Here is a 24,531-nt window from a genome sequence, read left to right on the forward strand (position 1 = left end):
TGCAGGTTCCCTGTGAGGATGAGGACTGATAGGTCAGATATAGAGTGATCGCTTTGTGAAAAATGTTCACCCACAGGTGAGGTGGTGGTTTGTTTTTCCTCATTTTCCTGTGTGAGCTCATTGGAGAGTGCAGTGATTGTCTGGTTTCACCTACATAGTTGCTATTGGGACATTTAGTGCACTGGACAAGGTACACCACATGTTGTGATAGGCATGTGTAGGACCCCTGGATCGTGAAAGGTGTGTTGGGGTGTGTGTTGATGATTGTAGCAGTGGAGCTTGAATGCTTGTTTCTTTCACCAACAGAAGTTAGTCCAATAAAAGAGATTACCTCACCCACCTAATATCCTGGGACCAACCATGGCTACAACCACACTGCCTAGGAAGGAGAACTGCAGAAAAAGATGTGGGAGTTACAGTGGATCACAAACTAAACAGGAGTCAACAATGTAACACTGTTGCAAAAAAAAGCGAACATCATTCTGGGATGTATTAGCAGAAGTATTGTAAGCAAGACACAAGAAGTAATTCTTCCAATCTGCGGATAAGTTGCAGAAAGTTCAGAGGAGAGCAACAAAAATGATTAAAGGTCTAGAAAACATGACCTGCAAGGGAAGATTGGAAAAAAATTGGGTTTGTTTAGTCTGGAGAAGAGAAGACTGAGAGGGGACATGATAACATCTTCAAGTACCTAAAAGGTTATCAAGAGGAGGGAGATAAATTGTTCTCCTTAACCACACTGAGGACAGGATGCAAAGCAATGGGCTTAAATTGTAGCAATGGAGATTTAGCTTAGACATTAGGAAGGGCTTCCTAACTGTCAGGGTTGTCCATGCCAGGAAGTGAAGTATGTCAGAAAGGCCAGTCTGGAGGTCGGAAAGCAGGAGAACTCTCAGGTTCCTTGGAGGAGGGCGAGTCACTGGGTTTTCCACCTTGAAGGTGGGATCACAAATGTAAGTGATGGAGGGGAGGGGGAGAAACCAGCCGAGTCTGTTCCCCTGCAGGGCAGGCTATAGCCCCCCAGTAGGAGTCGTATCCAATATTAAACGGCTCTAAGCCAGGATTGCAGGATAGTAAGCCCCTCCCAGCTGGCTGGGAACAAGGATGTCAATGTGGTATCTGTGTTGTGGTGATGCCTGGGAGCCTCAGTCATGTCCCAGGGTCCATTGTGCAAGGTGCTGTACAAACCCAGAACAAAGCAATGAACCCTGCCCCAATGAGGGCAGTCTAAGTAGAAGACAAGACATCAGGTGGAGACAGCCAGCCCAGTGTGGGAGCGCAAGGAACCAATGAGAGGGTGTTGGTCAGCAGGACGGGCAGTGGGCTTTGCACACCAGCAGCCTCATTGTTGTCAAGTTTTTTGTTGACAGAAAATGTCCTGCTTTGCTGCTGCTCCTGGGTCTCTGTGGCGGGGCTGCCCTGTTTGCAGCCTCCTTCCAGACACGGCATTTGACCTCTACATGCAGAACGCTGTGATCTCTACATGCCAGCTCCGGGACAATTGCCCTGCCCCTAACTGGAGAGGTTAAGGGTCCACTGTATCTCATGAATGCGGATGGGACACTGACTGGGGAGCCTGGCTGTTTTCCATGTGGCCTCATGTGATGTCTGTCATGTTCTGCAATGTGCCCGTGTGCACGTGATGATGTCGGTGCAAAGCCTGGGAGAACCAAGCAGGCAGCCTGTTCCTTGTGGGGCTGTCTGCTCTCCCCTGGGATTAGACCTTTCCCTCTCTTTCCAGGCTGGAGTCTCACAGTTTGCTGGGAATCTGCTCATTTTTCAAAGGCCACCCTCCCAATGTGCTGCTTAGCCCTGTGTGTGTATCATTGCAGCCTGCCCCACGAGGGAGAAATACCTACAGAAGGCAGAGACCTTGGCTCATTAGTGTCCCCAGGGCTTTTACTTGGGGCTTTCGCCAGTATGGGATATACAGCTGGATAGTCACCCAAACTCCATATTGCAAATCCTTTGCCCCGTTCCCTTGGCTGGGAGACATCAGTTCACAAACCCCTGGCAGTGAATATCCCCTTCTTAGCGGGCTCTTGTCTGTGCTCCGTGGGAGGGTTTGGAAAGTCGTATAAAAGCCAATGAGAATTAGCTGCATAAATCCTCCCTCCTTGTCCTGAGCAAGACAGACTCATAGGGCCACCCTGATAGTAAGAAGCAACCTACCCATGGGCAGTCAGGGGGACCATTGGCGGAATAAGGCACTCCCCCAGGCATGAGTAAGGGTCTCACAATCCAGCCTGCTGCCAGCAGCCCCATGGGAGGGAGGATCGTGACATTCACTGGCAGACATTGCTTGAGAGTGATGCATGGTACTCCCTTCCGCAGACGGTGCTGATTTCCGTGGCCCCAGGCTCCACCTTCACAGGCTCCAGGAGCAGCTTTTGCTCCTCAGCTGTGATGGCTTCTCTTTCCTTTTGGCCCACTGGAATTTTATCTCCCCTCCAGATCAGGGAGGGGGAGGGAAGCCCCTGACACTGCTAAGTAGTTAATGCTTTTCTTAGGAAAGCAAAGCTGCCAAGAAAGGCTTTTGCAGCAGCATTCCAGCCCCGGCGCGCACTCCTAATGGAGCTGCAGGTCAGGAGGGGCGATCACGGTTTACAGAAGAGGAACCGAGGCGACATCAAAGCCGACAGCCAGGTCTTCTACCCCGTCCCTGCTCCAGTGCGCAAAGCGAGCCCGGTTGAGCCCATACTGCCGGGCACATGGTTTCAGTGCAGTAGCGGGTGGAATCCACCATCGACAAGCAGGGCATGTTTCCTGAGCCACCTCTCTCCCCTCGAAAGGCTCCAGGCCAGGGATGTGTCTCCGGTGACCAGAGAGATGAGTCCAGCCAAGTAGGTTCATATCTCTGGCTAGAAAAGTCTCCAGAGAATTCCGTGGCAAATGGCACCAGCCTCTCAGCCAGCCCCTGGGTGGCTTTGCGTGTCTGGCTGTGGCTAACACCAGTGGTTTCCAGGGAATTTCCTATGGTTGTGCTAACACTCGGACAGCTCCAGCAATGGCAACAGTGATGGGACAGATTGGCTGTGGCAGTGAAGTCTCTCTGCACCATCTATGCTGGTGCAGAGGGAGCCACAGGATAGGTAGAAACCCACACAGCACAAGGGGCCCGTATACCGTGTGCAGAGCCAACTCCGTCAGCTCCGTGCTGCTCTTCTGGCCTCTCGCTCAGCAGTGCAGGGTGCTCTAAAGCCTGGCAGAGGTGCACAGGGGACAGGTCGGGGTGGGGTCAGAGCGGGGGGGGGGGGGGCAGGCTGGGGGTAAGCCCAGAGGTCCTGTGGCTCTGGATAGCTGCAGTGGCCCATTGCAGCAGGGGCACAAGTTAGCCAAATCAGCCTCGGAATAGGGGAGAGACAAACTCCTCCCCTCTGTCTCTGGACCGGCACCAATGTGCATCTGACCATTAATGTAGACAGGGCACAGGTATTTCTACCACCACACAGCTCAGGGCAGGATGATCTCCTCCACCACCATAGGCAGTGGGTATAATAGGCCAGGGCAGGCTAAGCCTGCCTTGGCACAGTTGTGGCCGCTGATTGCGGAGTTTGCAGGGAAGCGTTTGCTTATTATTGTGCACCATGCAGGTTCCAGGGTGGCTGAGGAGGCGGTATGTGCTGCTCAGCTTCCTGGGTTCATCCCTGGACTCCAGGGAGATTACTGGTGAACCCAGGAATCTGAATAACACACACTGCCTCCTCAGCTGCCCCAGGACCTGCATGGCGAATATAAAAAGCTCAAGTTCTTTGGAAGAACTCAGAGTGGCTTGGGGTCTCAAGAGGGGAGCCACGGCATGGCTGGGGGGGGCCCTCCAGCCAGCCCAGGGCTCCTTTGGCCGTGGGGTGGGAGTGAGGGAGCTCGGGGCCCCAACTGGCCTGGGGGTCTTCCAGTCACAGGACAGGGGGGGTTGGGGCTTCTCAGGAGGAAGGGGTGAGGTGGGAGGGGGCTAGCCTCCCTGAAGGGGGGCTCCATCCGCCACCCATGTCCACCAGGACTTGCACCAGTGGAGCTAACAAGATCCCACCATCGAGAGACCCACCAGCTCCTCCAGCAAAGCCAGGGCAAACCAGGGGGGATGATCCTAATACTACTAAGGTTAATAAAAAAACCAAACAAGCAGGTGGGAAAAATTCCTTCCAGGCCTTCTCTGTATGTCAGAAGGGCACAAGCTCAGTTGGGTAAAACTCCTTTGCGGGTCCCTCTTTAGTCAAACCAGCCCAGGACTGCACATGCACGACTCTGCCAACTGTCCTGCAGTCACGAGGGGCCCTGAGGCCAGAGGCCACTCCCCAGCCACCACTGGGGCTCATCTCTGTTGTGCAATTCACTGGCTCCCCCCTTGCCCTTCTCCTTTGCACCAGTCCTGTGGATGCTCCTTGCAGGGTCCCTTCTAGGCCTGCGGAATCCAGACACCTCCATCTCTAGCTGTTCTTGCTGCGTAGCAGGTCCTGCCCCGGCGTCTGAGGTGAGCACCCTTTAGCTGGTGCAGCCTGCACGGTGCCTGACAAAGAGAGAGCCCCATTAGTCTGGGACTGCCCTGGACTCAGCCTCCGAGTCCTTAGCATGCATCCCTGGTGAGCAGCACAGCAATACACTGACAGCTCATCTTGTTACCAGCCTTGTTGTAAAAGTCTGGGTACCTCTTATTCTGTAAGGCTCTGCTCTTGTGAGCCGCTGGTGTGAGAGGAGTGCCCAGGGGACCGATCAGGGATGCACCTGCATCCCCGCCTCCTCTTTCTCATAAACCATCTAAAAGCTCGACTTGTTCTTGGGGGCCTGGGCCTACGTGCTGAGCACAGTGTTCCTGGGTGCTGTTCATCCTCCCGGAGCTAGGGGATGGGGCGATTGCTGTGGCCTGCAAAGCGCTTTGGGATGTAAGATTGAGTAACTCAGTCTGAGGACTGAGTCTGGCTTCTCAGACAAGGACCGCAGGAGGTGATAGCCGCCGAGCTAGAGGAGCGTCTGGCTGGCTGCGGCAGGGCAGGACGGGCTGGTGGAATAATGCTAGCAATGAGTGGCGAGACTACCATGTGCCTTCCTGTGACCTGCCAAGTTCCTGTGTCCATCCCTGCAGCCCATACGGAGGGCCCGGTGCTGTGATCTAGATGTTAGCCGTGATAGTGGAATTCATGCCAAGGGCTTCACACTTCATTACAGCCCACATGAATGGAACTATTGTGCTGGAACAGAGAGATGGCAATTCATGGGATTAAACTGCAGCTCCATCCGTAGCAAACCAGCCAGCGCCGCGCCACACTGACCGTAAGGTCCCTGGCTGGGTGATGCAGGGGGCCGGCCTGTCTGCTGGCACCTGAGACACCAGGCTGTGTGAGTCTGTCGGCACAGAGGGGTCCCAATTAAGTCACTAGACTAAGAACTAGAGAACTATAGGAAACAAATGGGCAGGGCAGAGCTTGGAGGCTCCAAGGACCCTGATTCCTTCAGGATAAAGGGAGCTTCCCTCACCTCAGCATCGTGCCCCGTCGGTCTTGCTTCTAACGTGTCCCAAGGGATATCTCCCATACCCGGTAATTGCCCCTGGAGGGAAGAATCCAAGAGTCAGCAGCAGCGAAAGAGTTTGCTGTATGCTCCTGTGACACCAGTGGGCTTTGTAACCTACTGGAACTACATCAACTATAACTTCTTAGCCGCTGCCAGGGACGGAGCAGGCTGTGCAGAGACTGTAAGAGAAGGGCGGTGGAATAGCCTGAGCGTAGGGCTGGGAGGCAGGACTCCACAGCTTTTACGCTGACTCCCTCTGCCACGTCACTTGGACCAACATTTTCAAATGTGGATGCCTAAAATTAAGCAGCTGAGTCCACGTTTGGGCACCTGAATTACGAAGGCTGATTTTCTAAAGCGGCTGAGCGCCGTGTAACTCCCACTGGCTGCGCTGTGGATTTGGGTCGCTTACTTTTAGGCACCCACGTTCGAATAGGTTGGCATTAAGCTTTCTGCACCCCAGCTGACCCTGCTGTCAAATGGAGAATTGTAGGACTGGTTGAGCTCTCCGGGGAGACGGCTGGGTTAATCGGTGGCACTAGCTGTAAAACGCTGCTGATGAAAAGCACTATATAAAATGTTAAGTATCATCATCATCACCACACAAGAGTGGTTCATGACTTTTCCCATGCCAGGACCCACCCGCTCCTGGTGCTCCCCTCCCATCTAGTTGGGAGCATCTCCCTCCCATTTAGCAATATGGGATGGGCAGGGTGGTCCTGACCCCTGACACCTCTTGGGAACCCGTAGGACACAGGTTAGGGGCACTTCATTACAGTCACCAGGGTGGGGGATCCCACAGCTAATGCCCGTGCACTGAGCAGTGGCTGCCAGGAGTCGTGTTCCATAGGTAGGGGCAGATGCTAGAAACGATAGGAAAATGCTGAAGGGGGAACAAGGGGATAGGAGAGACCAGTGTGGGGCCCCCCATTCTCCCTCTGAATCCACGTGTTCTTCTGCCCAGCCTCCTGCTTTCCACTGGCAAAGCAGAGGCTTCTGCACCCCCAGCACAGCATCCAGACTCGGAGATGCTTCTGTCCCAAGTGCAAGGGAGAGTGAGGTGCATAATTAAACCATTTCCCGAGAACTGTGTGCTTGTGGTTAATGACAATGAGCAGCCAACTGGGAAAAAGACGTGGATGGGGGAATTTACTGCCTAGCAATTCCCTTCTTTTTCTGAGGGTCTGGTTCCTGCCCAAAGCATTTCCCGCTGCCAAGGGAACACAGACCAGGAGCTGCTGTGGCTTACTGGCATTGCAGCAGGTGCACCCCGGCCTGGAGAGTAACAGAGCCCAGTGGAGGGAGAGCACCAAGACCGGGGTGGGTTTGCTGCTCAGCGTGGTGGGAAGTAAGGAGGCTCCTCACCTGAAAGAGAGTCTTCGGGGGGGGCGGGAGGGTGGTGTAATGGCTGGAATGCAGCAGGACGGCACTGCGGCAGGGTTGTTGTGGCATTGGCAAGTGGACAGGTTTGTGTAGCTATCTATATGCCATGCTTTCTCCTGCTATCTGCGCAAGTCACAGCTCTGTTTGTCTCTTGCCTAGGATGGGGCTCGGAAACACCACGCCTGGAAGGAGCAGAATCCCTGGATTTCCTCCTCAGTTAATACCATGGAGACTGGAGTCCCCATGAAGGGCTTCTCCAGGGGCACAGACGGGCCGGCAGCAAGCTGGAACCCACCCCGCTGCGGTGTGCCAGACCTACCCACCCTGCCAGACGGCCAGAATGGGCGGAACCGGCAGAAGCGGTTCGTCCTGTCGGGAGGACGCTGGGAGAAGACGGACCTGACCTACAAGTAAGGCAGGCCCAGAACCAAAGTCACAAGCAGGGAGCGAGTGCCGGTCAGGATCTTCTTCCTAAAAGAGCTTTTCTGTTTGGTGCTTTCGCCCGCTGAGCCTCGCCCATTATGGGCCTGTCCAAGCTGGGGAACTTGTTCAAGAAACAGGGTGCAGGGCGCTGGGGTGACAAGGGTATATTCCACACACACCAGTTAGCCCCACGCTGTCTCACACACATGCTCACCATAGACATGACAGCCTTCACACCCTCAGCCACTCACACACCCCACCATCCCCAGGCTACTCGCACGCCCCCCTGCTCTGACCATCCATGTGTGCCTCCACAGCCACACACTCTCCTTCCCTCATATGCACAACCACACTCATTAACACCCCCCCACTCGCTCAGACTTCTAAACACTCCAGCCCTCATCTACACACACCCCACCAGGCACCAGTCCCACATGCTCACACAACACCCTCCCTTCCCAAGGCTTCCCTCTGCGTTTATTTTAAATACCCCAGTCTAGTCATCGTTTATTGAAGTGCTTACAAACATGGCCTCAGTGTCCCCGAAATCACACCACGTGCTCTCGGATAGGAGCTTGCTGGATGTGGTTAAGGGCCAGCTCACACTCCCTATTCTCCCCTCTGTTAGCCTAAGGGAGTAAGATGCACATGTGGAAAGGAGACCGTGCTCCTGTGCATCTTGATAGGGCCCAGAGAAATGTCTTCACCGGGTATGCGTTTAACTGAGCGCAGGGGATGCTGCTAAGCCAATAGCCTCAGGAGACTATCAGGGAAGTGTGGAAAGGCTTCCTCTTATCCTTGGCCCCTGGCATCGGAGGGGAAAAAAACTTTGCTGATATGAACAAGCACCAACATTGTGCCTGGGAATAAAAATCCTGCTGCATCCGAGATTAAAAGCATCACACTATGCAAGGGCAGAGTTACAGGGTGTGGGATATGAGGGGCTCATGCACCCCGGTTAGTGAAACAGCATTTCCCTTCAGCATGAGCCAGATGCTAGGAGCTGAAAGCTTTTCCCATAGCTTTGAGAACTCCCATGTATACATGAGCACACAGGGTAGGTATGTCCATACACTAGCTCAGAGATGTGCTAGCAAAGGTGTGTCTAGGAATCTATCTAGACTAGTATCTGAGCACCTCCCCACACTAAATAAATCCACACAGAGTCTACACCTATACCCGAGTTCTCACTCTCCTCCCGTTTCCCAGGAGCAGGCAGCATTTCCAGAAATGTCTCTTCCCTCTGCTTCCATCCAGCTCTCCCCATACTACAAGAACCAGGAGACAGCCGCTGAAACTGAAAGGTGGCAAATTCAAAACGTGCAGTCCGTGCACAATCAGACTGCGGAACTCATTGCCACATGATGGTGTTGAGACCAAGAATTTAGCAGGATTCGGAAAAGGGTTAGATGTTTCCATGGGCAACAGGAGCAGCTAGAATTCTAATAGTACATTTTAAAAAAATAAAGCAAAGCTTTGGATTGACCTTTAACTACTAGGGTTTAGGAGGACACTTTCCCTGGGGGCAGGTTATCCCATAATTGCCTACCGTGGGGTTTTTCTTGCACTTTCCTCTGACTCATCTGGTGCTGGTTATTGTTATATATGCTGGATTGGGTGGGACGCTGGTCTGGATCCAGTATGGCAATTCTTCTGTTCCCCCTTTCACAGCTGAGCACATCTGGATGTGGGCTTGATTCACCCCAGGCAGTGCATGGAGGTGCAAGCTGTAGCTCCCTGTGCCAGCAGAGCCCACTGCAGTTCAGAAGGGATCTGTGGGAGGACTTGGGGGGTTGGCATAAATGAGGGGTGCATTAGCAGGAAAAGGAGAAGCAGAATGTCCTTAACAGCAAAGCTACCCATCTCAGACCCATCGCGACTGTCCTGCAGGTTCTGTTCCATACGGGGCAGTTTGTTCTGTCTCTCACTCCATTACACTGGTTTTAGATGGAGGACGTCTCATTCGCTGATTGTTCTGGGCCAGACCTGACTCAGACACCGAGCATGTTTAAATTCACTATGGAGGCCAGGGTAACCTCCCCGGTGGGAGTGGTGGTGCTGCATGACTTGTAGCCATTCTAACCGCAGTGTCCTTGCACTGTGGTCAGGGGCAGGGAGTGCGAGTTAATGGGGAATCTGGGGATTTCCAGGTGATTCGGGGACAGTCCCGCTTGCAGGGCTGTAGCGATTGATGGTGCTGGCAGCGAATATGGCGATGCAAGCAGTTGTCAGGGTGAGGGACCAGTGGCATTAATGACGACGACGCTGCTGGTGACTTTATCAGTGATCATTGCGGTGATGAGTACATTGTAACATTGGTTGTGCTGATGGTCAGACTGAATGTTGGTAGGATGGGCCGGCTGGGACTCCCTCCTAGGCTTTGAGGAGTCAAAGGTGCCTCGGGTCAATGGCAAATGTTCCCTGACTTGTACCCAAGCCTCCGATGCACACATGACCTGGCTGGAGGGCGTAGTACATTAGAAATGTTTAGTGTATTACCTCCTCCCTGAACTGTGCTCTCCACTGGAATGACAATCCTGTCCCTGTTTACAGCAGGGATGCTGAGTTAGCGTCTGATTCCGGGGGCCTTACTTCTACTGCAGAGCAGTGACGCGTGAGCATCTACCCCCCACCCTACATTCGCTTTAATAGGGCTGCTCGTGAATGTGCTGTTCACTGTGATAAAGGGTCGCAGAATCAATCCCTTAGGGATCAGGATGGTAGTTTTGGTGGGGAGTGGAAGGGATCTGCTGACATCAACAAGCACCAACCTCATGGGAATAAAATGCCCTTGCAGCAGAGATTAGAGAGATTGAAATCACCCCATCCAAACACAGAGTTACGGGTGGGGGTAGACTGGAGGGATTATACCCCCTTCTAAGTAGTGTTGCAGCATTTCACTCCAGCACATTCACCAAACAGCCTCCCTCTCCTCCTCCAAAGCCCTCCTAAAAAATACGACATGTCTGCAAAGCTGTTCCAAAACCACCTAGGCAGGATTCCTTGTACCACCTCGGACTCAGCCTGGTATCTTGTATACTAGGACCTGAGCTATACAGACTGCATCTGATCTAGAGTGTCCTCTTCTTGTGGCAAAGCCCAGGCCTGTTACTATGTTTTCATGGCCCTGGGCGAACCAATGGTGTGTGGCAGATTGTTGGTAATAATGGAAGGCTGATGGTGGGATTTGCGGCGAGGACATTCCCTGTTGTCTAATGAAATTGTGATTTGCAGCCAGTGTAATGATGACAGAAATTCAATGACTCACTAGATGAAATTAGTGCGGATTGCAATGATGATGGACATGGTGGCATTTGCAGTAATGGACATTCTAATGGTGGTTGTGGTGACAACGAATGCATTGTGGTTAATACTGACAGTGATTTGCAGGTGAGATCAGGATTCATTGCTCTGGTGTGGGGCTTGGTGTGATAGTGGTTATGTTGGCTGAGGTGTTTTGATGTTAACAGAAGATGGTCGCATCCTTTTTTACTATAGATGGGACTCCCTGCTGCTGCTAATGCCTGTGATGACACTGCCAGTCTGACACTGACCATTGTGTGATGTTGGGATGATAGTTCTCTGAAAACATCTGCTTAATGTGCAGCAGCAGTCAAAAAAGTGAACAGAATGTTAGGAACTATTAGGAAAGGAATAGATAATAAGATGGAAAATATAATGCCACAATATAAATCCATGGTGTGCCCACACCTTGAATACTGCATGCAGTTCTGGTTGCCCCATCTCAAGAAAGATATATTAGAATTGGAAAAGATACAGAGAAGGGAAACAAAAATGATGAGGGGTATGGAACAGCTTCCATATGAGGAGATTAAATACGCTGGAACTGTTCAGTTTGGAAAAGAGACGACCAAGGGGGGATATGATAGAGGTCTATAAAATCATGAACGGTGTGGAGAAAGTGAATGAGGAAGTGTTATTTACCCCTTCACGTAACACATGATTCAGGGGTTACCCAATGAAATTAGTAGGCAGCAGGTTTAAAACAAATATAAGGAAGTACTTCTTCACCCAACACAGAGACAACCTATGGAACTCGTTGCCAGGGGATGTTGTGAAGGCCAAAAGGAAACTGGGTTCAAAAAAGAATTAGATAAGTTCATGGAGGAAAGGGTCCATCAATAGCTATTAGCCAAGATGGTCAGGGATGCAACCCCATGCTCTGGGTGTCCCTAAATGTCTGACTGGACAACAGGGGATGGATCACTTGATAAATTGCCCTGTTCTGTTCACTCCCTCTGAAGCATCTGGCCGAACCGGCCACTGTTGGAAGACAGGCTACTAGACTAGAGGGACCATTGGTCTGACCCAGTGTGGCCATTGTTATGTTCTTATGATGGGCAGTACCTCTAAATACGGTATCTACTGCTCTTTAGAATTATAAGATTCCCGTGGCAACTTGTGAACACTAAAGTGAGATGGACCATTGCGGAAGCCTTGAAAGTCTGGAGTGACGTGACACCATTAACCTTTACCGAAGTGCACGAGGGCCGAGCCGACATAGTTATTGATTTCACAAGGTAAGCATGGAAGGAGAAGATGTTCTAATCCAAAAGGAAATGCCCCTCTTCCCCCATTGGGCTTTGTGTGAAAAGGACAGATCCCACAGTCCTCACTGGAGCGGGTCCAACTATTGGCATCAGATTATTTATTCACTGACGTTAGTCCCATGTTCTGTTTCCAAACTTTGGTTTCCTTATTTAGGTAGTAGGCTGCCTGGGCAAGAGCTATTGTTTTGTTATGTCCATGTACAGTACCTAGCGTACTGGGGCCCTGATCGGGTGCCACCATACAACAAATACTCATTTATTTTACTAATTTGTTTATTATTGAAAATTGTTCGCCGCTTAATTTATGCTACCACTTGGTCAAAGATCCCTGGCTGACAAGTGTTTGTTTTGGCTGCTTCCAGCTCTTCAGTCTCCCCCCGGATTGAATGACCTTTTGCCCCAAAACAAATTTAGCTTCTTGGATAAATGAATCTTGACTCCAGGCCTGCACTTCACTTTCTGCAAAATATTTGCAGGAGCAAAACTTCACTCCAATGAATGTTTGCACAAAGCCAATAAAAGGGATTGTGGAGCCCATCCAAAGGAGGATGTGGGCTGTATTCAGTGTGTTTGTCTCCACTTCTCTGCACTGTTCACCTCTCTCCAGGGCTTCCTCAGTTAACAGGAGTTTGGCTCGGGGGAGGACTTGAGGATTTGGCCCAGGAAGACTCCATGTGTTCGCTCAGTTCAGTTGTGCTGCCTTAATGCTAGTAGCTTGATCAGCCTTCACCTGAATTTTATGGGCTTGATGAAAGCTGAACAGGGGAAGGAACAAACACCGATGAGAAACTAATAGCATCTGTGGCCTGGTGTGAAGGCCCTGGGCTTGTGCGACGGTTCGGCCTCCCTACTTAGAATGAGGTTTGCAGGGACACGAGGGAGGGCTCGAAGTTGAATGGTGGGGAGCGTGAGGTGCTGTTCTCAAGGCTCACCCTGGCTGCCAAGTGCGGTTTCACTGAACTGCTATGTGCTTGCCCTCCAGGTACTGGCATGGCGATAACCTGCCCTTTGACGGGCCTGGAGGCATCCTGGCGCATGCATTCTTCCCCAAGACCCACCGCGAAGGAGATGTCCATTTTGACTACGATGAGACCTGGACCATTGGGAACAACTTAGGTGTGTGGTGGATTCAGATGGAGGCATGGATGTGTGTGTGTGTGTGTGTGTGTGTTTGGGGAGGGGGAGGCCCCTGATAAATGTAAAAATCGTTTAATTCATAGAGAAGAGGTCGGAACAGGCTTGTCCGCATACCGGGGGCACTTCACATGGTCTGTGTCCTTGTCTCTTTCCAATCACAGTTAAGTGGGGTTCTAACACCAGGTCACTCAAAGAGCCACCGCTAGAAAATAAAACAGGTGAGATGAAGGGAAACTAAGCCCCAGACAGTGGGGTGGAGTGTTTCTCTGCCAAAGTCCTGTATAATTGGCAGGTCTCAGTCCCAGTCCCCATTGTCCACCGTCTGTTTCCAAAACCTTTCATCTTGAAAGTCTCTAAAGGGAAACAACGCAGGCTCCCAATCTCTCACTTTGGCTTGGGAACACGCTGACCCCCACACAACATCTCATGGTCGATATGAGAGAGTGACTTGATTTCCAGATCAAGTAAAAACTATTTTGTTAATAATAGAGCCAGGCTGGTATCATTGTGTCGTTCAGGGATTAATGCCATAACATCTCACAAGATACATACAGTATCTTGAGATCTAGCAGCATCACTGCCTAAGGCCTCAGTTCTTCTGCAAGATGCACAGATAATAACTCCCATCTATCACCCTCCTCCACCCCAACATGATCTACAGGGAGAAGAAGGGGGGAGTGGGGACAACTAAGCTAACACCTCCCCTTCAGGGCCTCCCTGTACAGCTTGCCTTGTCCGGGTCAGTGTTTAGGGGCCCAGTCCTGCACCCACTGAAGTCCATGGCAGTTTCCCCATTGACTTTACTGACCGTTTGTAAACTCCCTGCGGCCAGGGACTGTCTTTTTGTCTGAGCATCAAGCACACTCCAACACTGGATAATAAATAAACACCAGTAACTTTTGAAATATCTGAGGTACTTCCCACCAGTTTTGCAATGGGAGAATCTGGGAACATCTGCAATCCATTTTCACCACTCTCTCGGAAGTTAGATAAGCCATTTGAAAAATGTCCTAATATATTCCTCTTCATTAATCCTGTATTGGAGGAGAGCTTGAAACCCTGCTGAAACAGACCAGGCCACGTTCCATCATCATTCACTCTCTTTCATATGTGGCTTCAGTAATAACTGGGGATAATCACACTTAGCATGTTCTTCCAATTTAATATCCCCCAGAGCTTTGCAAACATTAATTAACCCTTGCAAGCCTTCTCTGAAGTAGGGGAATATCCTTATCCCCATTTTATAGCCAAAGAAACCAAAGTACCGAGAGGCATAAGTGACTTGCCCAAGGGTCACACAGCATATCATTGTCAGAACCAGGATTAGCCCTCAGGCATTCCTGGCTCCACGCTGCCATTCTATTATGGCTCTTCCCAGGCAAAGATTTTTTTTCAGCTGCGCTGTTGTTCAGCACCCCATAAAGTTGGAGCAGAGCACAGCGGATCTGCCAATACTGGACAGCAGAGAGTGGGGAGTCTGCCAATCTAAACAGGATTGTTCGAAAGTGTTTAATAAATCACTGAGGTAGAAATCCCAGATTCTCAACTGACCTAGATGTGATCACTTCAATTGCATCAGTGCTGAGCAAACACATTTCAGGGGGCTGCTCATTTGCAGATAAGCCAAGTTCACTTTCCCAGGTGTTCGTACCACATCCCACTGGAATATTCTGCAGCATGCCCATGCCTCCTTTGGGAGCTGCTCCTTCTCCCTTCTGGGGCAGTAGCCCATGCACTAAACACACCAGCTCAGTTAGCTGACTCTCTTCTTTCCAAGGGGGCTGCAACCTGGAGATTTCTGACTGAAACCAGGGAAGAATTAATTGCATTTGGGCTCATAAGGAAACAACATTAGGACTCTTCCTCACAGTCTTTGTTGCTTAATTTGTTCTTTTAAGGTCTTTTTACCTGAGAATTTTAAAACCTGAAAGCAATCAGCAGGGCGCTAAAGGAGATCTCCCAAGTGTGGTCTGTGTTTCTACATACCTGAATCCCTTTACGTTCCCTTTAAAGATACTTTCAAATAATTTATGCCTAAGCATGTCCTCCCTTAAATCTATTAGAGTCTGGGGGGGGGAGGGCTGGATAAAACATCAGAAATGGTTTATTTATTTTGCCTTTCATGCTTTCACGACAAACCTCCAAAAAGCAATATGTGATCGCCCCCTGCTGTCTGTGTGGCACCATTTGTTTACAATTGCTGTTCTCAGAGTGGTCCTGGTGGCGTAGTTCTGCTTCACACCAGATGTTCCACTGGATGGTGTCTTGCTGTGAACCCCACCATGCTAGTTGCTAATCAAGGAACGATGCTCCCCCTGTGCAAAGCTGATCTAACTGGGCACCGCCTTAGTGTCTGCTTCCTGTGGACCAGATTCCCACAGATGTGCCAAAGGCAGAACCTTCCCTCCAAAAGTAGGGGGGAGATTCTACTGGGAGCTGGGGCCATTGGCCCCTATGCTGGTGACATGAGGCAGAATTGTAACTTGCTGATCTGTGCAGGCGAACACACGGGGAAAGGTGAAGACACTCACAGTGACTCAACTCACACGGTTCCAAAGCCCTGGCTGGAAAACCAGCCCACCCCCACCACTCTGCATGGCTGCTGGGATTGCCCCCTTAAAGATGCCACAGCATCTAGCGCTACCACAAAGAGCTGGGAACCAGGAGGGTCCTGAATTCAACCCCCTGAGGTGCTCGCTCACTATAGGACATGAGGCAAATCGACAGACCCCTTTGGACTATGGTCAACCCAACTGGACCTCCCTGAAAAGCAGATTCCCTCTTGCACTGAACTTTTTGTGGTCCCACCATAGGGAATGAACAGTGAGGGCCCGGCCCATCCTGGGTGTCTTCCAGCACACTGAAAAATCCCTGCACCCTCTTCCCTTTGCAGGGACTGACCTACTGCAAGTGGCTGCTCATGAATTTGGTCACGTCCTGGGCCTACAGCACACTGCTGTCTCCAAGTCACTGATGTCTCCCTTCTACATCTTCCGCTACCCGCTGAGCCTAAGTGAGGATGACAAACAAGGCATCCAGTACCTCTATGGGAAACCAAAGACCGATCCGGTGCCAACCCCGACACAGGAGGCAGAGCCAAACCCACCAGACATAGAAACAAACGAGATCACCAACGTGGGGGTGAGTGACCAGCAATGCTTGCGTCAAAGCCACTATTACCAAGTGCCCCCAACAGTATTAAGACAACCCCAACTTTATTCTCATAGAATCACCCCCTGGTGAGGCTCTGGGGAAACCACAGCAAAGAAAAGCAGGAGAATGGGGGACTCCTTGGGAATCTCACTGCCCTGGGAGCTGGTTACACCAGGCCTGGGTTAGATGACAAGTGAAAGGGGTTTGATTGCAGTTGAACCCCCTTCCACCTCCTAGCTTGGCACAGGTTAGCATGATTGGCAGTTCCTGGTGAAGAGGAGTCCAAGCTTTTCCTTGCGGGGGCAATGAAGGTCAAGGCAGGAGTGTGTTGGCAGAGCTGTGGAGGGGCCCGAGGACTGCAGTAATAACGATACCTAGCTCTTCTACAGCACTTTTCACTGGCAGATCTCAAAGCACTGTGCAAAGATGATCAATGTCAGCAGAGGTGGGTATCACCGAGCAGAACTGAGAGACACCAGCAGAGCTGTGTGGGGACGCTTGCCCAGCATCTGCGCATGCATTGCCTGGCTGTAGCCAGGGCAGGTTACCGGTCATGTTAATAAACCAGTCAGTATATATAGGCACAGAGCCCAATTCACCCCGGGGCAAACCTCCTACAGGCAATGCAGTAAGTCAAACTCCTCACTCCCAGGCTCCTCGATTCAAGCACTTGTCTTGATCAGTGAAGCATGGGGAGGATTTAAATTTTATTTGGGAAAGACCCTATTGTCTGCAGTGACTATCTACAGACACTGGGCCAGGGCAGGGTGACCCCCTGAGCTTGACACGGGGGCAGGGTGCCCCTCGGAGCGCCGCACCTGCTGACTGGCATACGGTGTTCTCAGTCTGTGCAGCCTGACGCCTGTGACACGGATTTTGACGCCGTTTCCACCATCCGGGGGGAGCTGTTCTTTTTCAAGTCGCACTACGTGTGGCGGCTCAGGAATGGGAAGCTGCAGGCTGGCTACCCGGCCCTGGCCTCTCGCCATTGGCAGGGAATTCCAAGCTCCATCGACGCGGCCTTTGAGGACTCCCTAGGAAATATCTGGTTTTTCCAAGGTAAGCGAGAACAGAGATGGGATCGGAGGGCTAGAAAGGACGAACTCCTGTGGTGGGGTGGGGGACACAAAACCCAATAGGTTCTAGGGCATGAAAATGTTGTTGGCAGCATCAAAACCCCACCCCACTAATATAAGGATCCCTTTGTTTGTTTTCCTCTCTTTAGTTTTAATATTTTAACAGATGTTGGGGGGAGGCGGGGGTTCACTTTCATTTTAAACAAAGCCAAATAGCAAACTTTCCTCCTTTGGAACAAGAGCACTTTGCTTCCAAGTCTCTGCCTAGTGGCTCTGAAAATGTGCCTGACTCACAGATGAGGAGTGAAGGCCGCACTTACCGCCTATCATTTTGGTATGAAAATTGGTGAAGAGGAACAGGCCAGCTCTTCTTAAAGTGGCGTTGCCCAGCTGGTAAATATTCTCACCTTGGTTACTTAGAAGCAAAATAGTTTCCCAAACCTAGTGTATTGAACAGGAAGAGTTCTAATCGATTTTTCCACGATTTATGGGTATTTGTTTATTTCTGGATCTCACTCAGCTTGGACATTGAAATCAGAGGCCGGATTGACTGGTTTTACATTGGTGTAACTCCACTGACTTCCATGGAGCTATTCCTGATTTGCACCCCTCTACGTGAGATCATATAAAAGCCTTTGCTTGGTCAGTTTTACTTTTTATAGCCAATGGCCCCAGTTCTCTGGTCTGGCCAAGGAGTGCTTTAACGGCAGTCCTGAGCAGGGGCAAAGATGGCTCACGCCTGCAGCGACTTCCATCATTGTCCCAGCCATCTGGAGTTCAGTCAGGTGCAGTGACGCCCTGGCGTCCATCTGGGCATTATGGGACAATACTTCCTTCAGTGCAAGGACTTAAAAATGTGCAGTGCAATTTGTCAAACAAACACAAACGTTCTAGGAATCTACACACCTAGGACTAGATTGCAGCAAGCCTGTGTGTGCGGCTGCATAGGAAAGGAGAGGGGGTACTAGGAGCATTCCCCTCCTAGTACTGTCTGAGGGGCCAGTCCTGGTCATTGTGCTTCCTGCACACAACAGTCTGACAAACACTAACAGTAGTAAGGCCATGGCCCGACCACCCGCCTTCTGCACCAGCCATCAGAGGAGAGTCGGCGCAAGAAGGGAGCGCCTGGGGCACTTTCAAAGTTCTCACTCTAGCATGAGTCTCTGCAGCCATGGCAGAACATCTGCACACCTTCTTCCCTCTTACAATGGGGACTATAGTGGCAAGAGCTGGCCCAGAGATTAAACAAGGCCCTGGCATTCCTAGTGCTGCTGCCCGGAGCCAGATATGCATTCTCTGGTAAGTGCAGTGACTTTAAAAAAACAGTGTAGACACCAAATTTGTTCCTGAGGATCTCTGAAACCCGAGAATAATAATTTACCCTGTTTCACCCGGATAAGCACTCACCATTTTCTTTAACCCTCTTTTCAACTCTAAATTACATAGAGAAAATCCAGAAGCTGGTAGAATATTGTTGCCCAGTTCTGTGTGTGTGTGTGCTCTATATCATTACTCAGTATATCACAGACCATATCAAATGGCTCAGCATCCAGAATTATCCTACATCCTGCTAAAACTGGCAGGATTTTAACTAGAACAGTGCTACGGAGTGTTGCTTAAAGAAACTATGAAATGTCTAGGAGTAATCCTGAAGATTGCAATTTTAATCTAAACTCAAAACATTATTTTTGTCTTCATTTTATGTTGACTATTTCTTGCTCGTTTATGCAGATCCCCCATTTAAACGCACATGCACACTTACGGATGTCGAGTATCCGAGGGGGAGCCCTGTTAGTACTTACGGATGCATTATTAATCATGTTTCTTACGGTAGTGCCTAAGGGCCAGCCAAGAATGGGGCCGTTGTGCTAGACACTGAACACACAGCGTAGAAGGTGGTTCTTGCACTGACCAGTTTACAGTTGGTTCTTCTTTCCTCCACCACAGCCTTAGCACCATCATCTGGACAATCTCTCTTAGAAGTAGTTCTAACCAGAACTGGGTACGTTGTTTTGTGTTTCCACAACCGAAGCATTGCCAGGGAGCTATAGTTTTTCAGTGAGTGATAAGAAAATAGAATGAGGTTTTTAAAAGAAAGCAATACTTTCTGCTGAAGGATTCCCGGCTACATCCAGTAGTTAAATAAACAAATTAAAAGAACCCTCTCAAGGACTCTTCATAATTTTAAATTTAATTTCCATTTTCCACACTTTGCAGTACTGCAATAAATATAAACTTAAATGTTTTTTCCCCACTGATTTGGTCTTTTTCCAATTAGCAAAAAAAATATATATTTTTTGCCTTCCTGTGTTTCTCTTTCTAGCGAAGTTTGACATTAACAGGGCTGCTTTGTTTGCTTGTTTAGGCACCAGCATCACCGATGTCCCCATGTGGACAGCTCACTGCAGCAGGAGCGTGAAGCGCCGGTTATATGTGGTCCCACAGAAATGGATGTTTAATGTCAGTCATTACAATACTGTTTGGTTTAGACCTACATTTTCAAATAATGTGCATGCAGCTGCAAATTAGTTTGCATGTGCAATTACAGCAGTTGCATATTCAGTTATCATAATGGATCGTGCAAATGACCAGTTACATGTCTGTCATTTGTATGTGCCATAACAGTAGCTGGTGTGCACAATGTAGGTGCATAATTGCACACGCATGTTTACACATGCAGTTGCATATCTAGCCTTCTCTCTATTTAAGGCTTAGACTTCAAGAGCACATCACTCACAACTCATTATGCACAGACTCTCAGTGCCCAAAGACCTTACCCCCTCACTTAATTCTCTCCCCCACATAAACGGCGGCCCATTTTTCTTCTTCCCTCTCCCCACATGGTAGCCTCAGGCTCTTGGGCAGGGAGACTAAAACAGACGCAAGGTGTGGATGAGATGTGGATTATGCTTGGCAATGTTGCTTCATGGATTTCCACTGCCCCCCATATATTGTCTTCCTTTAGACTAAAAACTCAACAGACTCATAAATGTCATGCTGGTAAAAGGGTTCGGACCTCCCTCGGCACATTCAGAGCAAAATTCAAACCCCGTTCTTTTTTATCAGCCTACCCACAATCAGGAGCGCCGCCAGCTTTTCTGCCGCCCTAGGCGGCGGAAGGTCCCGCCCCGAAATGCCGCCCCCCACAGAGGCGGCGGAAGGTCCCGCCGCCGAAATACCGCCGCCCCCCAAATTGTAGTGCCCTAGGCGACCGCCTAGGTCGCCTAATGGGTTGCGCCGGCCCTGCCCACAATAACCACTTTAAAAAACGAACCCGCTCTCTGCTGCATATGTACACGTCACATTATTGGAGGCATTCCCACACCAGTGATGGGCACCATGTAACAAGCTAGACAGACTGCCTGACAGCTGTAGAAAATGAAGTCATCTGTTCTTTCAAGGAACAGATACAGCAAAGGCAGTAGCTATGTAGATTTTCTCCCTGGCGTCAGCCTTGCTTAGAGGTGAGATGAGAGTTTATTCTCCCCTGTCCATTTGATGCATGGCGTCCCAATGGCCATCAGTAAAGGTACCAGTTGTGCTAGTGGTTTGGGACTGTCCTGAGATTCCAGGTCATTTCACACAGGTCACCATACAGTCATTAGACTGTAAACAACTTGTGGTCACGCCTGTCATTATATATTCTTTTGCCCCATCATCAGGCTCTCAGTACTGGATTTATGATGGCGAGAGACGCGTGTCTGGCCCTGCTTCTATCTCGGAGCTGGGCCTATCTGCTTCTCCTGTCCAGGCAGCTTTGATGTGGGGGACAGAGAAGAACAAGATTTACTTCTTCAAGGGAGGCAGTTACTGGCGCTTCAACCCTAGCACCCGCCAGGTGGAGACCATCTACCCCCGCAGGATGGCCGACTGGCGTGGCATCCCTCAGGAGATTGATGCTGCTTTCCAGGATGAGTTTGGTGAGTGCAGATCGGAATAGAGGCCTATGGGCTTTCTTGGTTATTCTTGCATCTCAGGTGCGAAGGGAATCAGCAGGATTTGGACATTTATTTTAATCTGGATTATTAATAGTGAAGCACTTTTGCAAATTTTCATCCATAAGAGAAATATAATAATAAATGTATATAACAATTTGTATAGACATCATCCAGTTAAGCTTGCAATGGGTGTGTAACAGGTATTTATCATCAATTCTGTAGAAGATCATGTGATTAAACAACTAAAACCCCAATAGTACCATTATCCCCTAAAAGGAAATACATGTAGGACATTGCAGATGCTGCTTTTTTTTTTTTTAAGGGGAGAGATGGAGAGACTCCCCAAACCTCTAGTAATAGGAGAATGGCACAAGGAAACCTGCTCCTGTTGTTACACCCTCAAGGAAGAAAGATACATAGGTGACAGAACTACAGACAACATTTCACTGCTTATGATGGTGTTGGGAATACAGAAGACATTCCCCCAGACAGGGCTCCTTGCTGAAAACTGCACAGTGACACCACACAGCCTCATCATCCAGTGATACATCTATTGTCAACTGTTCTCTATGTATCAACCCCTAAAACCCTCCCCTTCCAAGGGATTCCCTTAGAAATGTTGTGCATGAACGTAGGCAATCCTTACAGGTTGGGGGACTCTATCCTGGGAAGCAGTGACTCTGAAAAAGTTGGGGGGGGTCATGGTGGGTAATCAGCTGAACATGAGCTCCTAGTGTGATGCTGTGGCCAAAAGAGCTAATGCAATCCTGGGATGCATAAACAGGGGAATCTTGAGGAGGAGGAGAGAGGTTATTTTACCTCTGTATTTGGCACTGATGCGACTGCTGCTGGAATACTGTGTCCAGTTCTGGTGCCCACAGATCAAGAAGGGTGTTGATAAATTGGAGAGGGTTCAGAGAAGAGCCATGAGAATGATTAACGGATTAGAAGACATGCCTTATAGCGAAAGACTCAAGCAGCTCAATCGATTTAGCTTAACAAAGAGAAGGTTACGGCCATGAGACTTGATTAGCCTACATGGGAACAAATATTTAATGAGTTCTTCAGTCTAGCAGAGAAAGGTATAACACTAACCCATGGCTGAAAGTGGAAGCTTGACGAATTCAGACTGGTAATAAGGCATTCATTTTTAATGGTGGGAATAATTAACCATTTGAACAATTTACCAAAGTCTGTGGTAGATTCTCCATCACTGACAATTTTTATATCAAGATTGGATGTTTTTCTAAAAGATCTCCTATAGGAATTTAGGGAAATTCTATGGCTTGTGTTATACAGGAGGTCCGACTAGATGATCACAATGGTCCCTTCTGGCCTTGGAATCTATGAAAATATATGACCTAAATCCCAAAGAAATCTCTTGGTAGTAATAGAATCCTTTCCGCCATATCCTACACCTATTCCATCAAGTCCTTGCTGTAATGATAAAGGGCCTCATCCTGATCCCTCTACTCTCACTGACCTTTCCGCAACCAGGCCAACTGCTGAGTCACAAAGCTGGGTGGAGAGGACATGAAGCTTGCAGCATCTCCAAGTTCCTCCTCATCCTTCTTTGCTAGTTAGTGAACCATCCTTCATTGTGGGTCTTTGCCACCCCTTTACCCACTGGCAAATTGAGCATGAAGTCCACTATGGGACATAAATACAAGGAGTAATAATGCTAGAAAATGAAGAGCCCCATAAATCACATCTGCTCCGTCTTTTCTGATACTTTTCTGTGCCTCTGTCTCCTCCACAGGTTTTGCCTATTTCTTGAGAGGCCGGCTTTACTGGAAGTTCGACCCAGTGCAGGTGAAAGTGCTAGAGGGTTACCCACGCCAGATCAGCCATGACTTCTTCAGCTGTGCACCCTCCTCCAATTTCTTCAGATGAAGAGAAGGGTGCTGGTGTCCTCCAGATTCCCCTCCCATCTCCCCATGTCTCCACCGGTCACTTTGAAAGATGTCATGCTCTCAGCCAGAGAAATCTCACATGCATTCCTGGCCTCCTGCTGTGCCCATCACCTGACACAATGGGTTGCACAAATGGCTTGAGGAGACCTGTGGCTTGTGGTTGCCCATTTTCAGATTCCAGGGACCCACAATCACAGCTTGGTGTTGGAAATAAGGATGCAGCCTGATTGCTGTTGAGTGGCTACTTTAACACTTCCAGCACTTAGATCCCAGAGACCAGCCTGGAATGGGTCACGCTTCCAAAGTTATCTGGGCCCCATCCACTTAGAAAATGGATCCCACTGGTATTCCCTGTGTTAATATTGCCCACAGCACAGACACCTTTGCTGTTCCTGACATCAGCACTGTTGAGAATGGATTCCACTGATGGACACTTTCCTAGCAGTGAAAGGGGAGTTTTAACTGTTCCCAAATTCAGATTCCAGACATGTGCCCAGGTTGCTGGGGCTGCTTCACCATGGTAATAAAGGTGAGTTTGGACCCCTGCATTTCAGCATCTTGTCCCAGGTCTATTGATATGTCTGTGTTTGTTTTGTATTGTCACTAATATTCATTATAATTTTGTATTGATTTGTAAAAATATTCTGTGGGGTTTTTAAAGGTGCTAGGTTTCAGTGCTGGACACTGCCCTATATCTCCATATATTGTTACTAACTCTGGGATCTCACTAAGACACTAGCTCACCACAATACTGGCCGGATGCCTGTAACTTTACCAAAATTTCAGGTTAAGTCTATCCAAATTCAAAACCAATGTTTGTGCCTTGTTTTGCTTCTTTATTCTCTACCTATTGCTGAAAATCAGTACACAAAAGAGGGTCGTGCATTTTCACCCATCTACCTTCCCATCTTTCACAAGCTATTCTTCATCTTCTTCCCCATATCTCCAATTGAGCAAAAATGTATCTGCTTCCAGATCTCATGGTTTTTGCTGCATAGCAAAACTTTATGTATTGTAACAATCCTGGTTAGCAAAATAAACCTACGGTGGCCCTTTCTGATTGCCCGAGAAACAGAAGTAAAGAAAGGGTAGAAACCTACTCAGTTATCCTTACTATTTATCAGCTTTCCTCCAGACCTAGTTATAGCAGAGACAAAGTGGGATTTAAACCTACCCACAGCAAATAAAGAGCTATGGCTCAGTGGCCCTTATCATCCTTAGGCCTGCATGTTCTCTCTAAGCATTAAAGTGTTTTTTACCTCATTCAAATTTCAGGTCTATGTTTTTTACTTCTTCTCAGTGTTTGTTTTTACAACCCTGCTTCTTCAAAGCAAGTATGTAAATGTTTGTACAATGTGTATAAAACCTTTTTATATATACTGTGTGTGTGTGTGTATATATATATACATATACATACTGTGCTGTATCA

General features: G+C 49.3%; 1 protein-coding gene across 1 annotated transcript in view; it reads left to right on the top strand.

Moving 5' to 3' along the window:
• Positions 1 to 24,531, top strand: part of MMP11 (matrix metallopeptidase 11) — a 32,624-nt gene extending 8,093 nt beyond the window's left edge. Inside the window, exons 2-8 of the mRNA XM_024195536.2 lie at positions 7,051 to 7,301; positions 11,712 to 11,855; positions 12,868 to 13,001; positions 15,916 to 16,163; positions 17,021 to 17,234; positions 20,914 to 21,171; positions 22,949 to 24,531. Of these exons, the coding sequence (XP_024051304.1) occupies positions 7,051 to 7,301; positions 11,712 to 11,855; positions 12,868 to 13,001; positions 15,916 to 16,163; positions 17,021 to 17,234; positions 20,914 to 21,171; positions 22,949 to 23,082 (1,383 nt within the window). The 3' untranslated portion in view covers positions 23,083 to 24,531. The remainder of the gene's footprint in view (positions 1 to 7,050; positions 7,302 to 11,711; positions 11,856 to 12,867; positions 13,002 to 15,915; positions 16,164 to 17,020; positions 17,235 to 20,913; positions 21,172 to 22,948) is intronic.

This window comes from Terrapene carolina, unplaced genomic scaffold (genome assembly GCF_002925995.2).
Source record: "Terrapene carolina triunguis isolate 2854851 unplaced genomic scaffold, T_m_triunguis-2.0 Scaffold790, whole genome shotgun sequence".
In the NCBI taxonomy this organism is placed as follows: Eukaryota; Metazoa; Chordata; order Testudines; family Emydidae; genus Terrapene; species Terrapene triunguis.